The 21,390-nt window shown below is 37.6% G+C and overlaps 1 protein-coding gene and 1 pseudogene across 1 annotated transcript; both read left to right on the top strand.

The window, feature by feature from the left end:
• Window positions 1-421: 421 nt before the first annotated feature.
• On the top strand, window positions 422-10,272 carry ttc41 (tetratricopeptide repeat domain 41). Its single transcript, XM_052120580.1, is given in 16 exon segments — window positions 422-1,134; window positions 1,234-1,331; window positions 2,202-2,382; window positions 2,487-2,704; window positions 2,978-3,141; window positions 3,329-3,806; window positions 4,838-5,077; window positions 5,667-5,838; window positions 6,229-6,377; window positions 6,647-6,774; window positions 8,684-8,864; window positions 8,971-9,121; window positions 9,195-9,344; window positions 9,423-9,544; window positions 9,757-9,883; window positions 9,975-10,272. Coding segments are annotated over 16 exon segments (3,570 nt in total).
• Window positions 10,273-13,195: 2,923 nt separating this feature from the next.
• LOC127638838 (protein mono-ADP-ribosyltransferase PARP12-like) lies at window positions 13,196-17,102 on the top strand (annotated as a pseudogene).
• The last annotated feature ends 4,288 nt before the right edge of the window (window positions 17,103-21,390 follow it).

The following is a 21,390-nucleotide window of genomic DNA, read 5'->3' as shown; positions in this document are numbered from 1 at the left end:
ACGGGATGCCAGTTAATCCACCGAGCGTTGCAAACGGGTTATAGCATGTGACAGCTGATCTAAGGACGGTTTGGAGAGCGTTTGCGGCTTTGGGGAAATTAAAGCAGCTGATGCAGAATCAGATTGAAGTGCTTTTTTAGGCACATATGGTTTTTGGGGTTACCTTAACGACCAGTTGTTGTCATGGTTTTAAGCACAACTAAATCCAAATAGCTTGACTTGACATTAACGGCTTTGCACGCAGGTTTTGTGTTTTTAGTGATTTTATTTATACTAGAACCTTTTTGTAATTTGCTGGTATTGTAATATAATACATATATTGTGTTAATTAACTTGTAGCTTTTAATAGTTTTGCGTTTTTTTGTTTTATTTATTTATTTATTTTTTTACAGAGAGAGGTTTGAAATTGCAACACACTAAAATGCAAGGAGAAAGCTACCAAGAAAAAATTAAGGGATGTTCTGACAGACAATATTTGGCATTTCCTCTCCGGCCTTACCTGTGCTATGTCCCAGGTGAACTCCAGGAGGAGTTGACTTACCTGAAGTCAAAGGTGTTCCCCCATCTGGACTCACTTTGCCAGGCCAGAGGCACTTGTTTCCTGCCTGTGGATTTACAGCGAAACAAAGGAGATATTGATGAAGAAACTGTCAGTGGTGAACATAGCAGCAATGGTCTGATGGATCACAATGTCCAAACAACCCATAAACCCCCTGATCTCTGCGTCCAGCAGTTAAAAATCAGCATGGATCTCATTGACCGCACACCCTTTTTCATCTGTCTACTTGGACACCGCTATGGTCATTGTTTGTCAGGGGAGAATGGGTCCCAATCTGAATGTTCTTTGGTGGCCAGGAACTTGCACGTTGCTGCAAAGGCTGGCTATCCTTGGGTCATGGAAGATGAGCATCGGACCTGTAGCCTGACAGAGCTTGAGATCACCAAGGCGACCTTTATTGACAATCACAGAATCTGCTTCTTTTATTTTAAAGACTACACACCCCAAAGCATTGAAGATGTCAACAGTGATGAGATGCTCACCTTCTTGAATATGTTGTCTACTCAAACCCTTAGTGAGAAACTGCGCATGAGAGATCTTAAAAAGAGGATCATAGACCATTGTCTTCCTGTCAGGTTTTTGAGCATGTTGACCACAGTATCTTGATTAGTTTTACAAACACAGTCTCCAGACCTTTTAATGCATCCACCTGTTTCTTTTTCTTGCACTGACAGATTCTTCAGAAATCTGCATGAACTTGGGGAGTTGATGAGGAAGGACTGGGAAGGGGTCATTGGTCAGTTTTATGGGAATCTAGAACATCCAATCTCAGGTCATCTTTATCTTAAATCTTAAGCTCTGGGCTAGTTTGCAATGTTGTTGTTGTTTGTTTGTTTGTTTTTTGGTCTAATTCAAATTAATTCAAACAAAGACATTTTGTCAGGGATCTTGATAACCACATTTTGGCCTGTTAGAGGAATATTCCAGGTTCAGGACAAGTTAAACTAAGCTCAGTCGACAGCATTTGTGGCATAATGTCGATTACCACAAACATTTATTTAAACTCGTCCCTCCTTTTCTTTAAAAAAATCTAAATCTGGGTTACATTGAGGTACTTACAATAGAAGTGAATGGGGCCAATCCGAAAATGTTAAGGAAACTCACTGTTTCAAAGTATAGCCACAAAACGTTAACAATATCCGTGTTAAAATTATTTCAGTGTGATGACGTGTGTTAGGTGTGTTACAAAACTTTTTTGTGTAAAGTTATATCCAATTTGACAACTTTTTTTCCATGTTGATAGAACGGCATAAACCTTAGAACAGTAGTCTGCCGCAAAAATGACAATTGAATCTACTTTACAGCTCAAATAATAGATGAGTTTTAACAAAAGAATGAATGCAATAGCTTTTTAAAAAGTTTAAAGCTTCACATTTCTGCCTTTAAACCCTCCAACAATTGGCCCCATTCACTTCCATTGTAAGTGTTGTACTTTTTTTTTTAAGAAAAGGAGGGACGAGTCAAGATAAGTTTTTGTGGTAATTAACATTATGCTACAAATGCTGTTGATTGAGCTTAACTTCTATTAAACCCAGAATATTCCTTTAGCAAATTCACAATTAAATGAATATATTTAATACAAATGCATAAAGTGCTAAAGTAAATATTAAGTTTTTATTGTGTCTCCAAATCTGTGTTGTAGGATGCCAGGATTCATTTGATCTGCAGTATCATGAGAGCCATACCCGTGCATTGTGCAAGTGGTTTGTGCCTTCAGCACAAGCGACTGGAATACTGAATATATTAAACAAATTTGTGAATCCTATAAAGTGTAATACAAAATCTGAGACACACCCAAGAAATTCAGGAGCTCATTTCAGATGGTAAGATAAGAAAAGGTATGATAAAAACCAAGTAAAGCAGGCACACTGTGTTTGTTTGACATACTGTACATTAAGTTAAAAGTCAAATCCTTTTCTGTTTTCAGTGATCATGACATCAAAGAATCAGAGAAGTCTATTTTAACAGTATGTGGTGGAAGGGGTTGTGGCAAGTCAACTTTGGCAGCGTGGTGGCTACAGGCCTTCTGCAGACAGAATCCTGATGTTCCAGTCATCTCTCACTTCTGTGGGACAAGCACATCCAGCACTGATGTCAGGTCTATGCTTAGACAGTGTACTGCTGAACTTCAGAGAGTGCATTATGGTAAATTGAGACCTGGAAAATAGAAAGCAAAATGTACTTTATATCTGCAATACAAGATGGCTGAGATGAATATATCGATGGACACCAGAGGATGTATTTTAGATTGGCATTTGGTTTATCATACTGTAATTATATATAATAAAGACATTATGGCAGATGCACATGAATAAATAACACATTTTCAATGCTTCACATAATGTATTACACAGTAATGTCCAAATAAATTTTCAACAAGGAAAAAAATTGAAGAGGATGTAATATTTGTTTCAGCAGGCAACTTTCCAGATTGGGATGACAGTTTGGAAGAAGCTGTTAGTCTTCTGCCTCTCCATCGGGTGGTGCAAGCATTTAATGCAGCAGCCAATCTTGGGCCTTGTATTCTTCTTCTAGATGGTATCGACCTTCTGGTGGAAACACTAGGACTGTCAATGCAAGAGGTGATATTTGAGCTCCATTTTTGGTTTTCTGAAGCGAATTTTTTACTTATTGGTACTATTTATTTATTTATGCAACTTTTATTTGTTACTTTTATTTTATTTAAACCAAATAGACACACATAATGAAATAATCGAAATAATAAATAATTTATGAACATGTCGCTGAAATCTTTATTGCAATTTACAGGTGAAGGAACTAAGATGGTTGCCGGATACTCTACCTCCCAGTTGTAAAATTATCATTACAACAACCTTTACAGATCTCACCTGTAAAAGTCTCACCGACAGGGCTGATGTCCAGATTCTCAGCTGTCCCGTTCTATCCAATTCCAAAGTTTAGTGCAGCATTTTGCTTAAACATCTGTCTTTGCCTTGCAAGGTACTACCAACTAATGTTCTGAAAAGAATTGCCAGCAAGAAGTTATGTCACCTGCCGGCTGTTCTAGCACTCCTTGGTACAGAATTACGGACGTGTGGGACACAGAGGGAGAAAGAAGAGGAGATAGAGCTGTTGAAAGCGTACATAGAGGGGGACTCTGTTCCAGAGCTTTGGGTGAAGGTTATTTATCGCTGGGTGAAAGATTACAGTAGAACTGCTCAAACCAAAGCTAGTTATCCAAGTAAAGTCACTGGGGCTCAACCAAACACTGTATATTCTGTGGAAGGTAAATCATTTTAACACAGCTTTACTTTATAAACTCATACTTTTACCAGCATTACAACTTTGGAAATTCATGAGAAATAGTGCATTAGATAACAAGTATGGTTTTCTTATTAGAATTTTTGCAGTAGTTATTTGAGTAGTTTTGTCAGTGTTGTTGTTAAAGATGTACTCCTTTAAATCTTGATGATGATATATTTTTTAACATGATGACTTGTGAGTATAGCTTGACCAATAGTGGATCTTTCCGATACCGATAACTACGGTAGTGGAAAAGGCTGATAACTGATTAATTGGCCGATAGTTTTTAAAATAGATTTTGATTATGTAAAAAAAAATATATATATATATATATATATAAGTCTTTCCTTACTATGATCCTTACTATGATGGGCACAGACATAGAGGCTACAACAGTCCAAAATAAATAAAATCCCAGATGCAGTGTATTGTGCAACCAAAATCCCAATAATAACCAGAAAATAACTAAGATTTGGAGTAAGCACAAGGGACTATGAACAAGCCTGAACTACACAAATTTCACAAGATGAGGGTTTTTATAATTATTCACATGATATAAAGTGTGAAGCACGTTGGATGCACTGGCAAGGCATATTTCCATATAGTCGCTATATAGCACTTTTCTTGCCTGTGCTTCAATTTAGAACACTTGATTAACTAATCAAAATAACCAAATTTGCACTGAAGTGAGGATAAACATGGATGAATATTGTAAGTCAGTCTTATTTCACCTCTTAGAACTGCTTGGTTCTACAGTATAACAGCGGACTCTACTGTAGAATCCTCCAGAGTTTGCCACAGAGGAACACAGAGAAATAATATTAATTATTAAAAAAAAACAATATATAAAAAAACAACTATGGGCAACTATCGGCATAGATTTTTGCTGATAACCTATAGTTCCAGAAAGCAAATATCGACACTGATTAATCTGTAAAACCGATATATCGGTCTACATCTACTTGTAAGACTTGGGTCGTGAGCTAATATTTGTTTTTCTTCCTTTTTCGCCAGATCTATCAGGTTGGGTATGGGACACACTCTGCTTGATTCACGTGTCTAGAGCTGGGCTAACTGAAGCTCAGCTTCTAGCTTTGTTGGAGGATCTTGGCTACTGTGGGAATTTAAGTATTAAGGTGTTGGAGTGGGCCCGACTGCACTCTGTATTTTGGCCTTGGGTTCAAGAGAAAGCCAATGGTCAACTGACCATCATGCATCAGTCTCTCAGCCAGGCTATGAACCTGTTGTTGTTTGGTGAGGACACTCAATATTATTGCAATTATTCTTTATCTTCTAGCTATAAAAATAATAGTTCTTTCATTTTTTTAAGGTAGCTAATATATATATTAGACTTACCAATGGATTCTTAAAGGGCACTTGGCAATCTTTTCCTCATTAAAAAATATGAAAAATGAACTATTCCTATCTTTACATGTATGAAATCCTGACCTCTCGTATGAGATGGAGATTCCAGTCATCAGTAACCTTATAAAACCTACCATGTTAGGATCACATGACCAGCTGTGTACTACTCACTTAATCTCAGTAACCACACAGTTATTGGACACTTTCACTCATAATTAAATGAATCATGGCTGACTGTGAATAGTGAATTTCAAAAATGGCACCTGTAACCGAAAACTATTGCATTTAAATGATGCTGTATCCGTGCCCCTTGGTGTCAGTGTAAATCCAAGATGACATAAACAAAATAATTACTGATTGCACCTTTAAGAGTAATGTTTCAATAGATCTTCAGATCTGCGGAATAAAATAAGGTATTTTCAGTATCATGGCACAAACATTTGCAATGCTTTCACACAATTATGCTCTCTCACTTAAGGTATGGAGGGCCAGGTTAAGAGTCAGAATTACTTCCACCAGATCCTTGCTGAATTTTTTCAAAAGTCCAGTGTAGAGCTTTGTAGCTGGGCAAGAAAGATCGAAGAAGTTCCTTGGCACCTGAAGCAAACAGGCTCATACAGAGAACTGCACAATTTTCTCAGCAAACCAGAGTAAGATAATTGCACATTTTATTTTGGTAGAAAATACTTTCCATGTGCAACCACAGATTTCTCATTGTATTACTTTGATCACTTCCATCCCTGTTGACAAAACCATCTCAGACTAGCCTCAGCTGCTTTGCTGGTCTCCACTGTTCAAGCTGGTCTCCCAGCCTGGCCAAGCTGATGTTCAACTGGTTAACTGCCCAAAACCCCTCAAAAACTGACTAACCAGATCAGGCTGGGAGACCAGCTTAGACCATCAAACCAACTAGGACTGGTCTAAGGTTTTTTATTCAGCAAGGATAATTAAGTTCCATAATGAAAAAAACTTTCTATCTCAGTTAGAACTGATGGTTATCATACAAATGCAAAGATAACATATCTCTGTATTTTCCATAGTACCATTGAGTTTCTATCGAGCAGCATTAAGCAATACCCACAGCAGACAATTGATGTTATACAATATTGGGCACAATTGAAGGAAATGGATTTTGACCCTGCCACTTCATTCCAGAATCTGATGGAACAGTCTTTTCATAGAATGGAGTGTCGCATTAAATATAATGGTAAAGCAGTCAATCTTTATTATCAAATTGAAATTAAATTGAAAGCACAAATATATGTTATATATTAATGACTATACTTCATAGCTGAATTATATTATATATATTCTTATCTTTTATTTATTTAATTTTTTTAGTTCATAATATGTTGTCCTCTTAATATCCTTTTTAAGTGGACAATGCTCCCATCTCTGCAACACAAGTGTAACAGTATCACAGTATCAGTTTTAACTAAATCACTTGGTGTTCCTTAGATGCTCACCCTCCGGATCACAGCAGTGCATGCAGAGTAGCATTGTTCTGCTCAAGAGCACTGCTATGTTTGGGTGAAACCTTGCACGCTGAGAAGCTGTTACTATGTGTTGATCAACTTTTCCAAAAGGTAAAACATCATATGAACCTAAAATCAAGCACAAGTGATTTTAAGCCTTTTCCATAAACAAAACTGTTCTTAGCATATTCTGTACAACGCTTTCTTAAATGTTCTTAAAGGGATACTGTAGTTCACTCAAAAATGAAAATTCTGAAAAAAGAATTTCTCATCTGTTTTGGTCCATACAATGCAAGTGAATGGGTGCCAAAATTATTAAGCTCAAAAAATCACATAAAACCGCATAAAAAAAATCCATACAACTCCAGTGATTAAATCCATGTCTTCAGAAGTAATATGATAGGTGTGGGTGACAAACAGATCAATATTTAAGTCCTTTTTTACATTAAATTCTCCTCCCTGCTCAGTCAGTCTCCACTTTAAAGGCAGCATGAAATGACAATTCACCCTAAATGCACGTTATTGATCTTATTGTGAATGATTCATCCATGAATATGTTTTATTTTTAAATATTTTTTTTGACCTCGTAATCTTCAATCAGAATGTAATAACTTGGTCTTCCGGTGAAATCACAGACTTCTCCAATCATTTAGTCCGCTTAAACCATGCCCCTTTCGTATGAATACCTCAACCTTGTGTAGAGTAGAACGAAGCGTCAATTGCAAGGTGTATTTTCATCTGTTTTCGTTCCTTAACCCAAACTTTCTTGGTTATCATAATGGTTGATTACTTATGTGTTTAAAGCTCGTATAGCCATAGGAACAAAACTCCTACCATAACTGGCCTTTCTGCACATGGGTAGTCTGTAGCTGCAGCCAGAAGGAAGAAGGATGAAATACTGAAAAAGTGGATGGTCCGGATCATTTAAAATTTTATGTGCCTTCTGAAGTGTATATAAAGTAACACAGTCTGATAAATTCGGGGTAGGAATACCAATAATTTTTCTCACTAGATTAGTTATCTTTAAGAGTTTGTTCTTATTGGTTTGTTGGTATCGAGGCATTTCACGCCTGAATTTTTGCAGAGATGACCATTGAATACAATGCTTTGTTGGAGTTTATTTATATTTTTGAATGCAGTTATCTTGGGGTGCACAGCATGAGTAAGTTTATTCCTTTATATTTAGTGTATTGTTATTCATAATGTTAAAATATGGTATGGTAAAATATACTTACACATTTTTCAACTTCTACAGACTGTTCGTAAGCAATGACCGCGATGTTCTTGTGTGTTTATGTTGTTAAGTTTGATCATAAATGTTTTGAGATCGCTGCTCAATTTCATCAGTAACAGGCTCTGACTCAAGCAGCAAAGTGGTATGGGTGTGTGTGTCCACTGCAATCTCACATTCACATCTGCCTCCGTTCCACTATGCAATGCCCATATTTTCACAATCCAATCAACAACCAATGGATAAACTCAAATCCCCGCCCCACATTTTTTTTTTCTTGTTTGATAAGCTGTTCCACTCGGAAATATGACATAATACGGAAGTCGGTCGCAACTTCTGTTTCATGCCGACTTTAACTTTCAATTTATCATTCTTCTTCTTGTGTTTTTGGTGATTCAGATTCTTCATGCATATCGCCTCCTACTGTGCAGGGAGAAGAATTTCTAGCAAAAAGGGACTTAAATTTGTATCTGTTTCTCAACAATACCTATCATATCACTTCTGAAGATATGGTTTAAAACACTGGAGTCATATAGTTTACTTTTACAATGCCTTTATGTGCTTTCTGGAGCGTCAAAATTTTGGCATCCGTTCACTTTGTTGTTTGGACCTACAGAGCTGAAATATTTTTCTAAAAATAATAATTTATGTTCTGCAGAAAAAAGAAAGTCATACACATCTGAGCTGTTGTGAGAGTGAGTAAATGATGAGAGAATTTCATTTTTGGGTGAACTATCCCTTTGAACTTAAACTCATATTGAAACATTGTAATGATTGTTTCTTCTACAGCATGAAGAGTTGGATGATGGCAGTTTGAGGTTACTGCTCAAAGTGCAGCATATGCTGGCAAAGCTTTATGTCCAAATCCTTCTGCTGAAAGAGGCAGATACATATTGCCACAAGGGACTTAAGACAGCCCAGTCCCTTTCAGCAGCCCACCTTGACAGCGCAGAGGTCAAACTGATAGTTGGTAACATATTTCACTCTACATCACAAAGCTATTACAAATAAACACATTGTTTGTTTTACTGGCAATTATAACTGTAAACACATGAAGCTTTAATCTGCTCTCACAGGACAGCTGCTTTGTTGTCTGTGCCTGATATTGCTGGAGGATGGCCGGCTTTATGAAGTGCCAGGTCTTTTCAAAGTGATCAGCTCTGCTAGATTGACGTCTGCCCATCCATGTGCTGAAGGCACCGACTTGCTACTGAAAGCCATTCACAAGTAAGTGAGAAGACCAAAGAATGGTGATCTAGATGTTGATGTCATTTCATCGCCTTTGTTTTCATTTGTCAAGAATGAGTCTTAATGAGCCTATAGCTGCTGAGAGGTGTCTCCAAAGTGCCCTAGCCAGCAGAAGGCGCTGGTGTGGTCCTGATCATGCTCTGGTGGCAGAAGTGGAGGAACAACTCGCAGATCTCTGGGCCAGCACACAAAAGGACACAGTGTGAGAGATGAACTTCTGTGTAATGCCTCTTTTATCTTCAATCAAACCTTAAGTTCACATGTCTAATTTTCCCTGTAGTTGGGCACAGAGGAAAATTGTTGAACTGTACCGCCATGTCATAAGCACCAAAGAGACTGAAGCTCGGCAGCTGCAACTTGCCTCCCTGCAACACAGTCTTACTGTCACTCTGGTGAAACTTGGTGAGTAATTATATGACCTCATTGACTGGCTCCACCACTGTGTGCTTGAGCAGGTTACTCTATTGGTACAAGACAAAGGAAACTGTGTCAGGCACCCTGTATTGGTTGTAAAACACCATCTTGGAATACATTCCTTCCTTATTTATTGTCTTAAAGGAGTAGTTGATTTCTACAGTGTTTTAGACTTTGTTGTGTGTCATGATATCTGTCAGGTAAAGTACTGTTGCGTAGCAGCAGTAAAGCAGATAGGAGAGGGGGGCTGGATCTACTGCAGAGAGCTGCAGACCTTCGGGTTTGCTTCCTGGGCCCCGAACACCCACTCACAAGAGACTGGAAACAGTAAGCCCGATTTCATTCAAATACCGCAAAGAATCACATACAGTATACAAATTTTTCTTTGAATGATTTATGATTATGTTCTTTTCCACAGTGTTTCTTACTCAGATATTGCAGGAACAGGACACAAGTCAGGAAACATGAAACGTTCACTAGACAGACTATGTCCCTTCAAGGAATCACAAAGGGTGCTACAACAGTTAACCTCAAAGCCATGTGTCACAAGACCACCCAACAGATTCCCTGAAAGTTCTTTTTCACAAAGAGCCTCACCAGAGAATCTATCTTGTGGTCACGATGAAACCCTAAAAAGACCATGGACAGCATTCCAGGTCTCTGTTTTTGGGTCACAGAGTGACATCAGGACTCTATTGCCAACTAGAAAGGTTTAATAGGTCTCTTCCCAGGTCAGCCATGGGGCCTTTCCCAGGCAGATGCACTCGGAATCTCTGAAGGAATTGAACTGATAGATAAGAAGTATAACTCACAAGCAATCGGCACAGTGTGATGGTCAGAGTAGCCACGTGTTTTCTTGTTGAGAGGCACTATTCTATTCTATTCTGTTGTTCTGTTCTATTCCATGTATTCTTTTCTAGTCTTCTGTTTTGTTCATTATATACAATTCTATTGTTCTGTTCTATTCAATCCTGTTCCATCTATTCTATTCTGTTCTATTCTTCTCATCTTTTCATTACATTTAGTTTTATTGTTCTGTTCTATTCAATCCTGTTTTTTATTCTATTCTGTTCTATTCTTCTCATCTGTTCATTACATTCAGTTCTATTCTTCTGTTCTGTTCTATTACATTTTGTTCCATCTATTCTGTTCTATTCTATTCTTCTGTTCGGTTCTATTTTATTCTGTTATATTCCATACTATTCTATTTTATTCTATTATTCGGTTATGTTTTGTTCCATTCATTCTGTTCCTTCTATTCTATTCTGAGGAGAACATTCTATCCAAAATGAATGTATTTTATATCCATTCTATCTATCTATCTATCTATCTATCTATCTATCTATCTATCTATCTATCTATCTATCTATCTATCTATCTATCTATCTATCTATCTATCTATCTATCTATCTATCTATCTATCTATCTATCTATCTATCTCTGTCTGTCTGTCTGTCTGTCTGTCTGTCTGCCTGTCTGTCTCTCTCTCTCTTTAAACACATGCATCATCCTTATTAGTATGTCTGTCTGTCTGTCTGTCTGTATGTTGTTTTTATGTTAGAATTTTATTTTGAAAAGAACTGGAACTGGGTGCTTGGCATTAAACCATGTTGTCATCAGGTGTCCGCTTTCATTTCAGGAGAAAACCAAATGCAAATACGCAGATACAAAACCATAGTTACACAGACAAAAAGAGATGCAGAAATGTCGGGCTATTCGTGGATCATACATTAGGCCACCAGCATATTATGTGGCAATAAAGGCTCAATGGAGATATCTGATCTACAGATGGTGAGGAGTCGGATTGCATCATCATTGCGAAAACATCTCTCAGACTTTGAAAGAAATATTCCAATAATTAATTTTACGAGTGACAGGATTTACATCTGTGCAAATATTTTGTTTACGGCAATTGCAGATATGGGAGGGGCAGGTAAGAATGGGAATCGAGGGCTGCGGTAAAGATAGTTTAAGGTTTGAAATTCAGACTTCGATTGGCTATCAGCAGTTCTCGAGTCAACAGTACACTGATCTGAGGACAGCAGTTCTCGAGTCAACAGTACACTGATCCGAGGACAGCAGTTCTCGAGTCAACAGAACACTGATCCGAGGAAAGCAGTTCTCGAGTCAACAGTACACTGATCTGAGGACTGCAGTTCTCAAGTCAACAGTACACTTATCCAAACACAGTAGTTCTCGAGTCAACAGTACACTGATCCGAGGACAGCAGTTCTCGAGTCAACAGTACACTGATCCGAGGACAGCAGTTCTCGAGTCAACAGTACACTGATCTGAGGAAAGCAGTTCTTGAATAAACAGTATACTGATCAAAGGACAGCAGTTCTCGAGTCAACAGTACACTGATCCGAGGACAGCAGTTCTCGAGTCAACAGTACACTGATCTGAGGACAGCAGTTCTCGAGTCAACAGAACACTGATCCGAGGACAGCAGTTCTCGAGTCAACAGTACACTGATCCGAGAACAGCAGTTCTCGAGTCAACAGTACACTGATCTGAGGACAGCAGTTCTCGAGTCAACAGTACACTGATCCGAGGACAGCAGTTCTCGAGTCAACAGTACACTGATCTGAGGACAGCAGTTCTCGAATCAACAGTACACTGATCCAAGGACAGCAGTTCTCGAGTCAACAGTACACTGATCCGAGGACAGCAGCTCTCACGTCATCAGTACACTGATCCGAGGACAGCAGTTCTAGAGTCAACAGTACTCTGATCCGAGGACAGCAGTTCTCAAGTCAGCAGTACACTGATCCAAGGACAGCAGCTCTCACGGCAGCAGTACACTGATCCGAGGACAGCAGTTCTCATGTAAATAGTTCACTTAAACCGAGGACAGGAGTCCTAGAGTCAGCAGTACACTGATCCGAGGCAGTTCTCGAGTCAGCAGTACACTTTATCCAAGGACAGCAGGTTCTTAAGTAAATAGTTCACTAATCTGAGGATAGCAGTTCTTGAGTCAGCAGCACACTGATCTGAGGACAGCAGTTCTTGCGTCAACATTACATTGAGTCCATCACAGCAGTTTGCAGTCACAAGTACACTGATCTGAGAATCGCCTCTTTCAGACATCAGTGATCAGCATGCGTGAACCGAGGACTTGAATGAGGGGGCGAAACATTTCAGTCCAGAGATGTAAACAAATGTTACTATTGAGTATTGTGCATGCAGTAGCCTATTGTGATGAACTGGATCATGGTTTCCGTAAAAAGGGTGAGTTGACTAGTTTAATCACTTTTTATGCTTTAAACATGTGTAGAACCTCCACTTTTGTATATCAGTGTCAGTATTGGGTGCTTTAGGTGCAAAACTTTAATGTATGATGTATTGTAAGATCACTGAATGACAATAAACACCCTTATTATTATAACTTATTTAAATAAATTGTTAAAATCAGCAATGTGCCCTTACATATGGCTTTACTGAATGTGTTTGTGTGTGTAGCCTATTCTGCGATGCCGGTGTATTAGCATTATATTTAGCAACGTCATTAAGTTATGATGTAAATGAACTGGTGAATCGTTTTTTTTAAACAGTTCATTGAAACGAACCATCCGAAAGAACTTGCACTGCATTTATTTGTTAGGCATTTATTTAGTACATTAATAAATTCATGAATGCATGTGTGTTTTGCATATTATTTTGCATTTGCTTTCACTTGCTCATATCCACCCTGTGCTGTGTATACACTACAATAAAGGTACAGGTCTTTTCGGGGCCTGTACCTTTATGGAGCACTGCACTAAGGTGCACATTTGTCAGCACTTTGTGCAAGATGACTGTCTGTTCGGCCCAAAGTGTAAACGGCAACACAGCATCAATGAACATGGAAGAACATGGACTCGGTGGCGAAATCACCATCTCCATCGTTCACCATCTGAACTCGCAAGGTCAACATAGTGGTACAACACAGTCTTGGAACACACACGCATTCACCCATATTCTATATAAATGTATGTATTAATAATATACATATTAAATAAATATTTATGTACACATTTAATCTCTGAAATTTGATTATGATCAATAATTTTTGTTTAATGACAGCTAAACTGTAATAATTGACCTTTGTCTCAGGCAGCTGAATAATAAATAAACCCCTTCAGGCGGGATGATCCTTCTTGATCATCTTATTTGTGTTTTTTTGTGTTAATAATTGACTTATTGTACATTATTCTTTACATATACACTGATCAGCCATGACAATAAAACCACTGACAAGTGAAGTGAATAACATTTATCTCGTTACATTGGCACCTGTCAAGGGGTGGGATATATTTGGCAACAACTGTCATTTAGGAGTGGTGGTGCTTTAGTGGTCTAAGCATATAACTGGTAATCTGGTAATCAGAAGGATGTTGGTTTGAGCCCCACAGCCACCACCATTGTGTCCTTGAGCAAGGCACTTAACTCCAGATTGCTCCAGGGGGATTGTCCCTGTAATAAGTGCACTGTAAGTCGCTTTGGATAAAAGCGTCTGCATAAATGTAAATGTCATTTCTTGAATTTCATTTGTTGGAAACAGGAAAAATGGGCAAGCATAAGGATCTGAGTGACTTTGACAAGGACACAAATTGTGTCAATTGTGTCAGAGCATCTCCAAAACGGCAGGTCTTGTGTGCTGTTCCCGGTATGCAGTGGTTAGTACCTACCAAAAGTGTCCAAGGAAGGACAACCGATGAACCGTTGACAGGGTCATGAGCACCCAAGGCTCACTGTTGAGTGTTGGGAGCGAAGGCTAGCCCGTCTGGTCTGATCCCACAGAAGAGCTACTGTAGCACAAATTGCTTAAAAATGTAATGCTGGCCATGATAGAAAGGTGTCAGAACACACAGTTCATTGCAGCTTGCTTTGTATGGGGCTGTGTAGCCGCAGACCGGTCAGAGTGCCCATGCTAACCCGTCCACTGCCGAAAGCTCCTACAATGGGCACGTGAGCATCAGAACGGGACCATGGAGCAATGGTGTCACATTTTCTTTTAGATCATGTGGATGGCCAGGTGCATGTGCATTGTTTACCTGGGGAAGAGATGGCAGCAGGATTCACCATGGGAAAAAGGCTGGCCGGCGGAGGTAGTGGGATGCTCTGGGGAATGTTTGGCTGGGAAACCTTGGGTCATGGCATTCATGTGGATGTTACTTTGACACGTACCACCTACTTAAAGATTGTTCCAGACCATGTACCCCCTTCATGGCAATGGTATTCCCTGATGGCAGTGGCCTCTTTCAGCAGGATAATGCGCCCTGCCACACTGGAAAAATTGTTCATGAATGGTTTGAGGAACAAGACAAAGAGTTCAAGGTGTTGACTTGCCCTCCAAATTCCCTAGATCTCAATATGACTGAGCATCTATGGGATGTGCTGGACCGACAAGCATGAGGGGGACCTACACGATATTAGGCAGGGGGTTTTAATGTTGTGGCTGACCGGTGTATCATACATATAAATGGGTGTTTCTTCCACCTAGGGCAATATCATGGGCCAGGGATTGGTTTTTAATGTCAATTTCATAACAAAATTCCATCAAATTGAATTGAGTAAACATTACACAGTTCAGTTTAATGGAATTTTGTTATAAAATTGAAATGGTATACTTAATAATATGCTAAAATCTTTTTGAGTGTAGACAGTATGAAGGTAACATTAAAACTGACTTCATTTATTATTTATGTTATTTTTCAAATGCCTTTTATGTATAGATTTTATTGTTGGCTTGTTCCAGACTTTCAATATTAAACTCCATTATATCCATTACAAATCCATAATAAAAATACAAATTATTACATGGTTAAAACTATGATAATCTAAACAAAGTGTGAAAATATAATTTTATTGTGTGTATTTAGGAGACATTAAATGTTAGCTATGAAATTAGGCTCAGCAAGACGAAGGAGATGCCCATTTTATTTAGGAATATTTAAAAATGTAATCTCCATCAGTGTAATTTCCATCACAAAAGTCTAACACAATATCGAATTTGAGAAGTGCTGAAAATGACACTGTGGTGAAATTTTCCATATCTTTCAGAAACAAATATACATCTTGTGTGCTTCATGTATATACAATGTTGGACATTGTAGACAAATTAAACCAGCGGGAATGTAGAGTGTATTTTTTTAATAAGACTTTTCTTTCTAGAAGTCACACACAACCTGTTTATGTCTTTCTTTTAGAATTTATATCTGAACAAAGGGTCAAACCAGTCACTCAGATTGAGATGAATGAATGAAGTCTCCACTTCACAAGACAAAAATGCTAATTTCTTGCTTTTCCTGCTTACCTCTTGTTAATTCCATTCTCCTTTCCCATTTATGGAAAAGTTGAGTTATAATGTTTATAATGCTTCAGAGCAGTGCGTTCTTGTCCACTTCAATCTTCCATACCAGTGGGAGGTTTATAATGGGAAAAGATGGTGGGATTTAAAAAATGTGGAGGAAGTAGAGTGAGCCTACTGCAACCCCAAGAATGAATGCAGGTCAGTACTAATACTAATCTACTTCAGTACCAGTTCTGTCCATAATATCTCAGACAATTTAGATATTGTAGAAAATGTGCTATTTGCTGTCAGCCAAGATTAATTTATTTCTTAAGTGAACTTGTCCAATAAAAGAGGTCTTACTGAGATAAAATTAGAAGCATTTGGCTGGTCATGTGAACTCGGCAACCCCCAGGAGGCGACCCACTCCATGTAACATAAAACAGCTTTTATTAGGCTACTTCATTCTTCATCTCATATCAGACTTTAAGAACATTTGTGAAAGGACTAGTCTTCTCTTTAGGGCTAGAAGTTTTTAATGATGAAAAAATTACAGAGTTGAGCTTTAAATATCTCCCCCATTCCACTATCTTGACTTATCTTTTCTCTTGGATTCAGTCCAGGGTCAAGGCCTGTGGATTTTATGTCCATGAAAAGGGACTCTCACCAGTCTCTTCCTTCTATAAACCTGCCCACTACATCCTGACAACAGAGTGGATTTGGTAATACAAAGGAGATCATGAGAATTGGAAAGAGTACGGCCAACTGGTGAGATGGGCTTGTGTTTATATATCTGTATTTAGTAGCCATACAGGACTGTAATCTGAGAGATATTTTAGTTTTTGGACAGGTTGTAAACAGGCTTTTCTGTGCTTTTTAGGATGATAACCAACGTATGACATCTGTAACTTCTCAGGAGCTTGAGAAAACGTATCTGGAAGACAGCACTGCAGAAGTTTATGTCATAAAGGGCAACAGGCATTACAATGCCAGTTTCCAAGGTATGTCACATTTAAAATCCCATACTATTAATTGCTAGTACTGCTGATTAAAAATATTACATTATATATATATATATATATATATAAATACAAATAAGAATATATTTGCCTAGTGTCTCCTCTAGAGCTGACACTTTCAGGTGTTTATTAATCATAAATACATTTTGCGGATGGATTTGTCTTTTGTTTTTTACAGATATGTATCAATGGAACCCTAAACACATCACAAAGAGAAGTGCTTAGATGACCATTCTTTGTGTCTATCATCTAGGTGGAGTGTAATGCAGCCGCACACACAAATCCACTGTGGTTACATTAGAAGAGACATTATAATTGTGCATTAGATTCTTGCCACTGGATATAAACACATACTCATACTCATATCATGCTCAAACCACTCCTCAATGAATAACAAATGCCATTGCTTTGAATGAAATCTATTAGAAATATTAATAAGAGGGAATATTAAGTGTACAGTAAGCAGGCCCGGACTGGCCATCGGGAGCACCGGGACAATTCCCTCTGGCCTGGCGACTAAGTTGGCCTGCTGCCAGCCAGCGTTTTTTTAATTTATTTTTTTATTATTATTATTTTATATTACTACCTTTACCAGTGATCATTTTTGAATTCGTCATTCAATAAAATTATTATTAATATTAATAACAATAAAAAAAATAAAATCATGAATCTGTTAGTCTTGACTGGCAAGGCTACGATTCGACTTTACGTATGGAATGATTTTCCGGACATTATTCAAAAGGAATTGCAAATTGTATTTGCAATTGCATTTTCAATTTGTGGACGCATAAAATGTGACATAATACAAACGCAATTGCAAATCGCGCATTACGGTTTGCATTTTCGTTTAAGTGAATGCACAGTGACTGCCAGATTTCAAATGGAAAAGCAAAGTCCGTTTGCAACTGTGTTTCCCATATCTTACGAGTTTTGGCCCTGTCATATTTAAATAGCAATTTCAATTACCACGTCTGCTTTTTCACTTTCTCAGCGTTGCGTATGTAGCCAGTTAAAACTCAAATGGAATACTAATTCCCTTAGTATTTCCATTGATGCCTTACACGGAAACCTGTCAATCAGGGTCAAGGGTGGGATTATGCTATGGGGTGTGTTTGTCTTGGGAAGAGACGTCACTCACAGTCGACGGTCAAGATCAAATAAACCGGCATCTGTTCAGGGCATCACCTCTTTATTTATTTTGTATTTATTTGAATGTTTATTTGACAGGGACAAATGCATAGAACATTGCTTTATAAAGAATACAAAGTAGATGCCACGCATACATGTTTCTAGCCATGACTAATTTGCAACCCCTGTCCCTGGTTAGGCTTATAAATTTAAAACAAAAATTACAGAGTATTGAGTTTAAGATTTATAATTAATAAAATACATACAACAAATACATCCCATATATGAAATAAGATATGGGCTTAAGTAGATGTGGAAGTCACTATAAATCAAAGTCTAGACACATTTAACAATACAAGAACACAAAAGTGTGCATATGTCTGTGCGTGCTCACATATGCAACATTATGTTTGTATGCATTGTGTTATGTCCTGTACAGTCAGTGTTCACAAAGTTGTTTCAGTTTCAGCCATTGCTTTAAATGTGTATTAAAAACCTTGAAGTCTGTCAATGTTTTAATTTCAGAAATGATATGATTCCACATGATTCCACAAATGTATACCTCTTACTGAAAATGATGTCTGACCAAATGTTGTTCTACGTTTTGCGGCTATAGTTTCCACTTATTGTGTCTCTAGTTCTTATTCCGCTCTTTTGTTTATGTACTAGTTGACAGAATATTTCTGGTGCAACGTTGTTCACACACTTAAAAATTAGTTTTAAAAAAGAAAAATTTACAAAACTGTCAAAACTCAAGATATTATGCTTCCTTAGAATGATGCAGTGATGCCATCTTACAGATTTCTGGTCCATTACTTTTAATGCTTGTTTATATAATGACTCTTGACCGTCGACTGTGAGTGACGTCACTTCCCAAGACAAACACGCCCCATATAATCCCACCCTTGACCCTGATTGACAGGTTTCCGTGTAAGGCATCAATGGAAATACTAAGGGAATTAGTATTCCATTTGAGTTTTGGCTGGCTACATACGCGACGCTGAGAAAGTGAAAAAGCAGACGTGGTAATTGAAATTGCTATTTAAATATGACAGGGCCAAAACTCGTAAGATATGGGAAACACAGTTACAAACGGACTTTGCTTTTCCATTTGAAATCTGGCAGTCACTGTGCGTTCACTTAAACGAAAATGCAAACGGTAATGCGCGATTTGCAATTGCGTTTGGATTATGTCACATTTTATGCATCCACAAATTGAAAACGCAATTGCAAATACAATTTGCAATTCCTTTTGAATAATGTCCGGAAAATCATTCCATATTTACGCCTCAGACAAACGGTTAAACAGAAAATGCGAGCAGCACACGTTGATGGAGACAAAACGGCCAGTGGAGCAGAGAGAGAAAGGACAACAAAAAAAAAGAAAGCACTCCAAGAAGCAGCAAAATGTTGCAAAATTACTGACCTGTTCAGGGCTTCAAGTGCAGGTCAGTTTCATCTGAAAATACTGTACTTTTTTCTTCGTTAACTTATTATTGATCTGCTAGCAAATGTTAGCAGTAGCGCCCGTCTAACGTTACATTCGTGGAGAAATCAAAACAAATGAGTGCACACAGAAAACTCACAGAAGAAATGTACTGAGGTAAAAATTCTAATTGTGTTTTTTTTTATTTATAACATATGATTTAGTTTAACATAACACAACTAAGGGAGCTGTTTTGCTGAATATTATCACGATTGAAAATGTTACATTGAATTTATTGTTCAATAAACAAGTAGCGTAGTTAATATTTATTATTAAGTTACTTACATTTTAGACACAAACCATATTAACTGTTTTTGTTCTATTTCACCGACTAAAATAGTTCTGAAGGAAAGCAACATACAGCAGCGCGGTGTTTTGTTACTGAATGATTCAGCGTTTTGAACGAATCTTTTGTATGAATGACTCACTAATTAAGACGGTCACTTGCCGCCACCTATTGGCGGTTTAGTTTAATGTTTAAGTATTGCATTTTTTTTATATTCAAACATTTATTTAAAACATCAATCTCATAACATTATTTATTGCAGTTGTAATTGCAGTGCAGTGTTATGGATGTTATGTGCAGACCCTGGAGCTCTGGACCTATATATGCATGATTTTATGCACTGCAATTCTGCCACATGAATCATGATTGGCTGATTAGATAATCGCATGGATGATTGTTGGTGCCAGATGGGCTTTTTTAAGTATTTCTGTAACTGATGATCTCCTGGGATTTTCCCACACAACAGTCTCTAGAATTTACTCTGAATGGTGCCAAAAACAAAAAACATCCAGTGAGCGGCAGTTCTGCGGATGGAAACACCTTGTTGATGAGAGAGATCAACAGAGAATGGCCTGACTGGCTCGAATTGACAAAGTCTACAGTAACTCAGATAACCACTCTGTACAATTGTGGTGAAAAGAATATAATCTCAGGATGCTATTCTGAGATGCGGGTTGGTGCTGTTTTGGCAGCACGAGAGGGACATACACAATATTAGACAGGTGCTTTTAATATTGTTTCTGATTGGTGTGTTTAATACTAACCAAGATTACAAGAGCAAGTCTTGTAAAAGCATTGTTAGTTTATGTTAACTAATGTTAATGAATACAACCTTATTGTAAATAGTTAAAAATATACAATATAATATAACATATGTTGTACATTCTGTTATATGTTCATTATCAACAATTTACATCAACAATGATGTAAAAAAAAAATAATAATTCTAGTAGCCTATCAGTGATTCTGTAATATATATAATGTAACTAATATAATACATAGGCCTAATAAAATATGGTAAATTCAACAATATAATACAGAATAAGAATTATAGTACATTTATTCTGATGCACCAAATACTATGATGACATAAAATTATTATTATTTTTATTTTTATTTTATTTATTTATTTTTTTTTACAGTTTTGATGTTCTAAATAATGTTATAATAGCCAAAGCGTTTGAACTAGACCTTCATTAAGTCTTATAAAATTCAGATCAATGGCGTCTGAGGGTTGTTGAGTGATCTTGCTGAGAGCCAATGACGATGGCTCACTCTTTCTATACATTTCTTTGAATAAATCCAAGGGGTGGGCGTTTGCCCAGTGCAGCAGATATCGACAAGACAGCATATTTCTCATTTGTGGAGTATTTTATCACAAGGAAAAATAGACTTGCTACTGGCAACAATATCTTTCAGACGCGTCTTACATATTTAAGTGTAATTTGTACAGCGTGTGAAGAAGAGGATGAGATCTTTGCAGAAGGGCCGTGCATGGGAACATCAAGACATGCCGTTCCGTTATAACCTCTTCTGCACAATGATATCTATATCGGATACCGGGAAATAAACCGCGTACACGCGCATACGAGCAAACGGATCGCGTGCAGTTTATCTAAGAAGCTGTCAGGATAAACATAT

Source organism: Xyrauchen texanus, chromosome 47, assembly GCF_025860055.1.
Source record: "Xyrauchen texanus isolate HMW12.3.18 chromosome 47, RBS_HiC_50CHRs, whole genome shotgun sequence".
Taxonomy (NCBI): domain Eukaryota; kingdom Metazoa; phylum Chordata; class Actinopteri; order Cypriniformes; family Catostomidae; genus Xyrauchen; species Xyrauchen texanus.
This window is presented reverse-complemented; position numbering and strand designations above follow the sequence as displayed.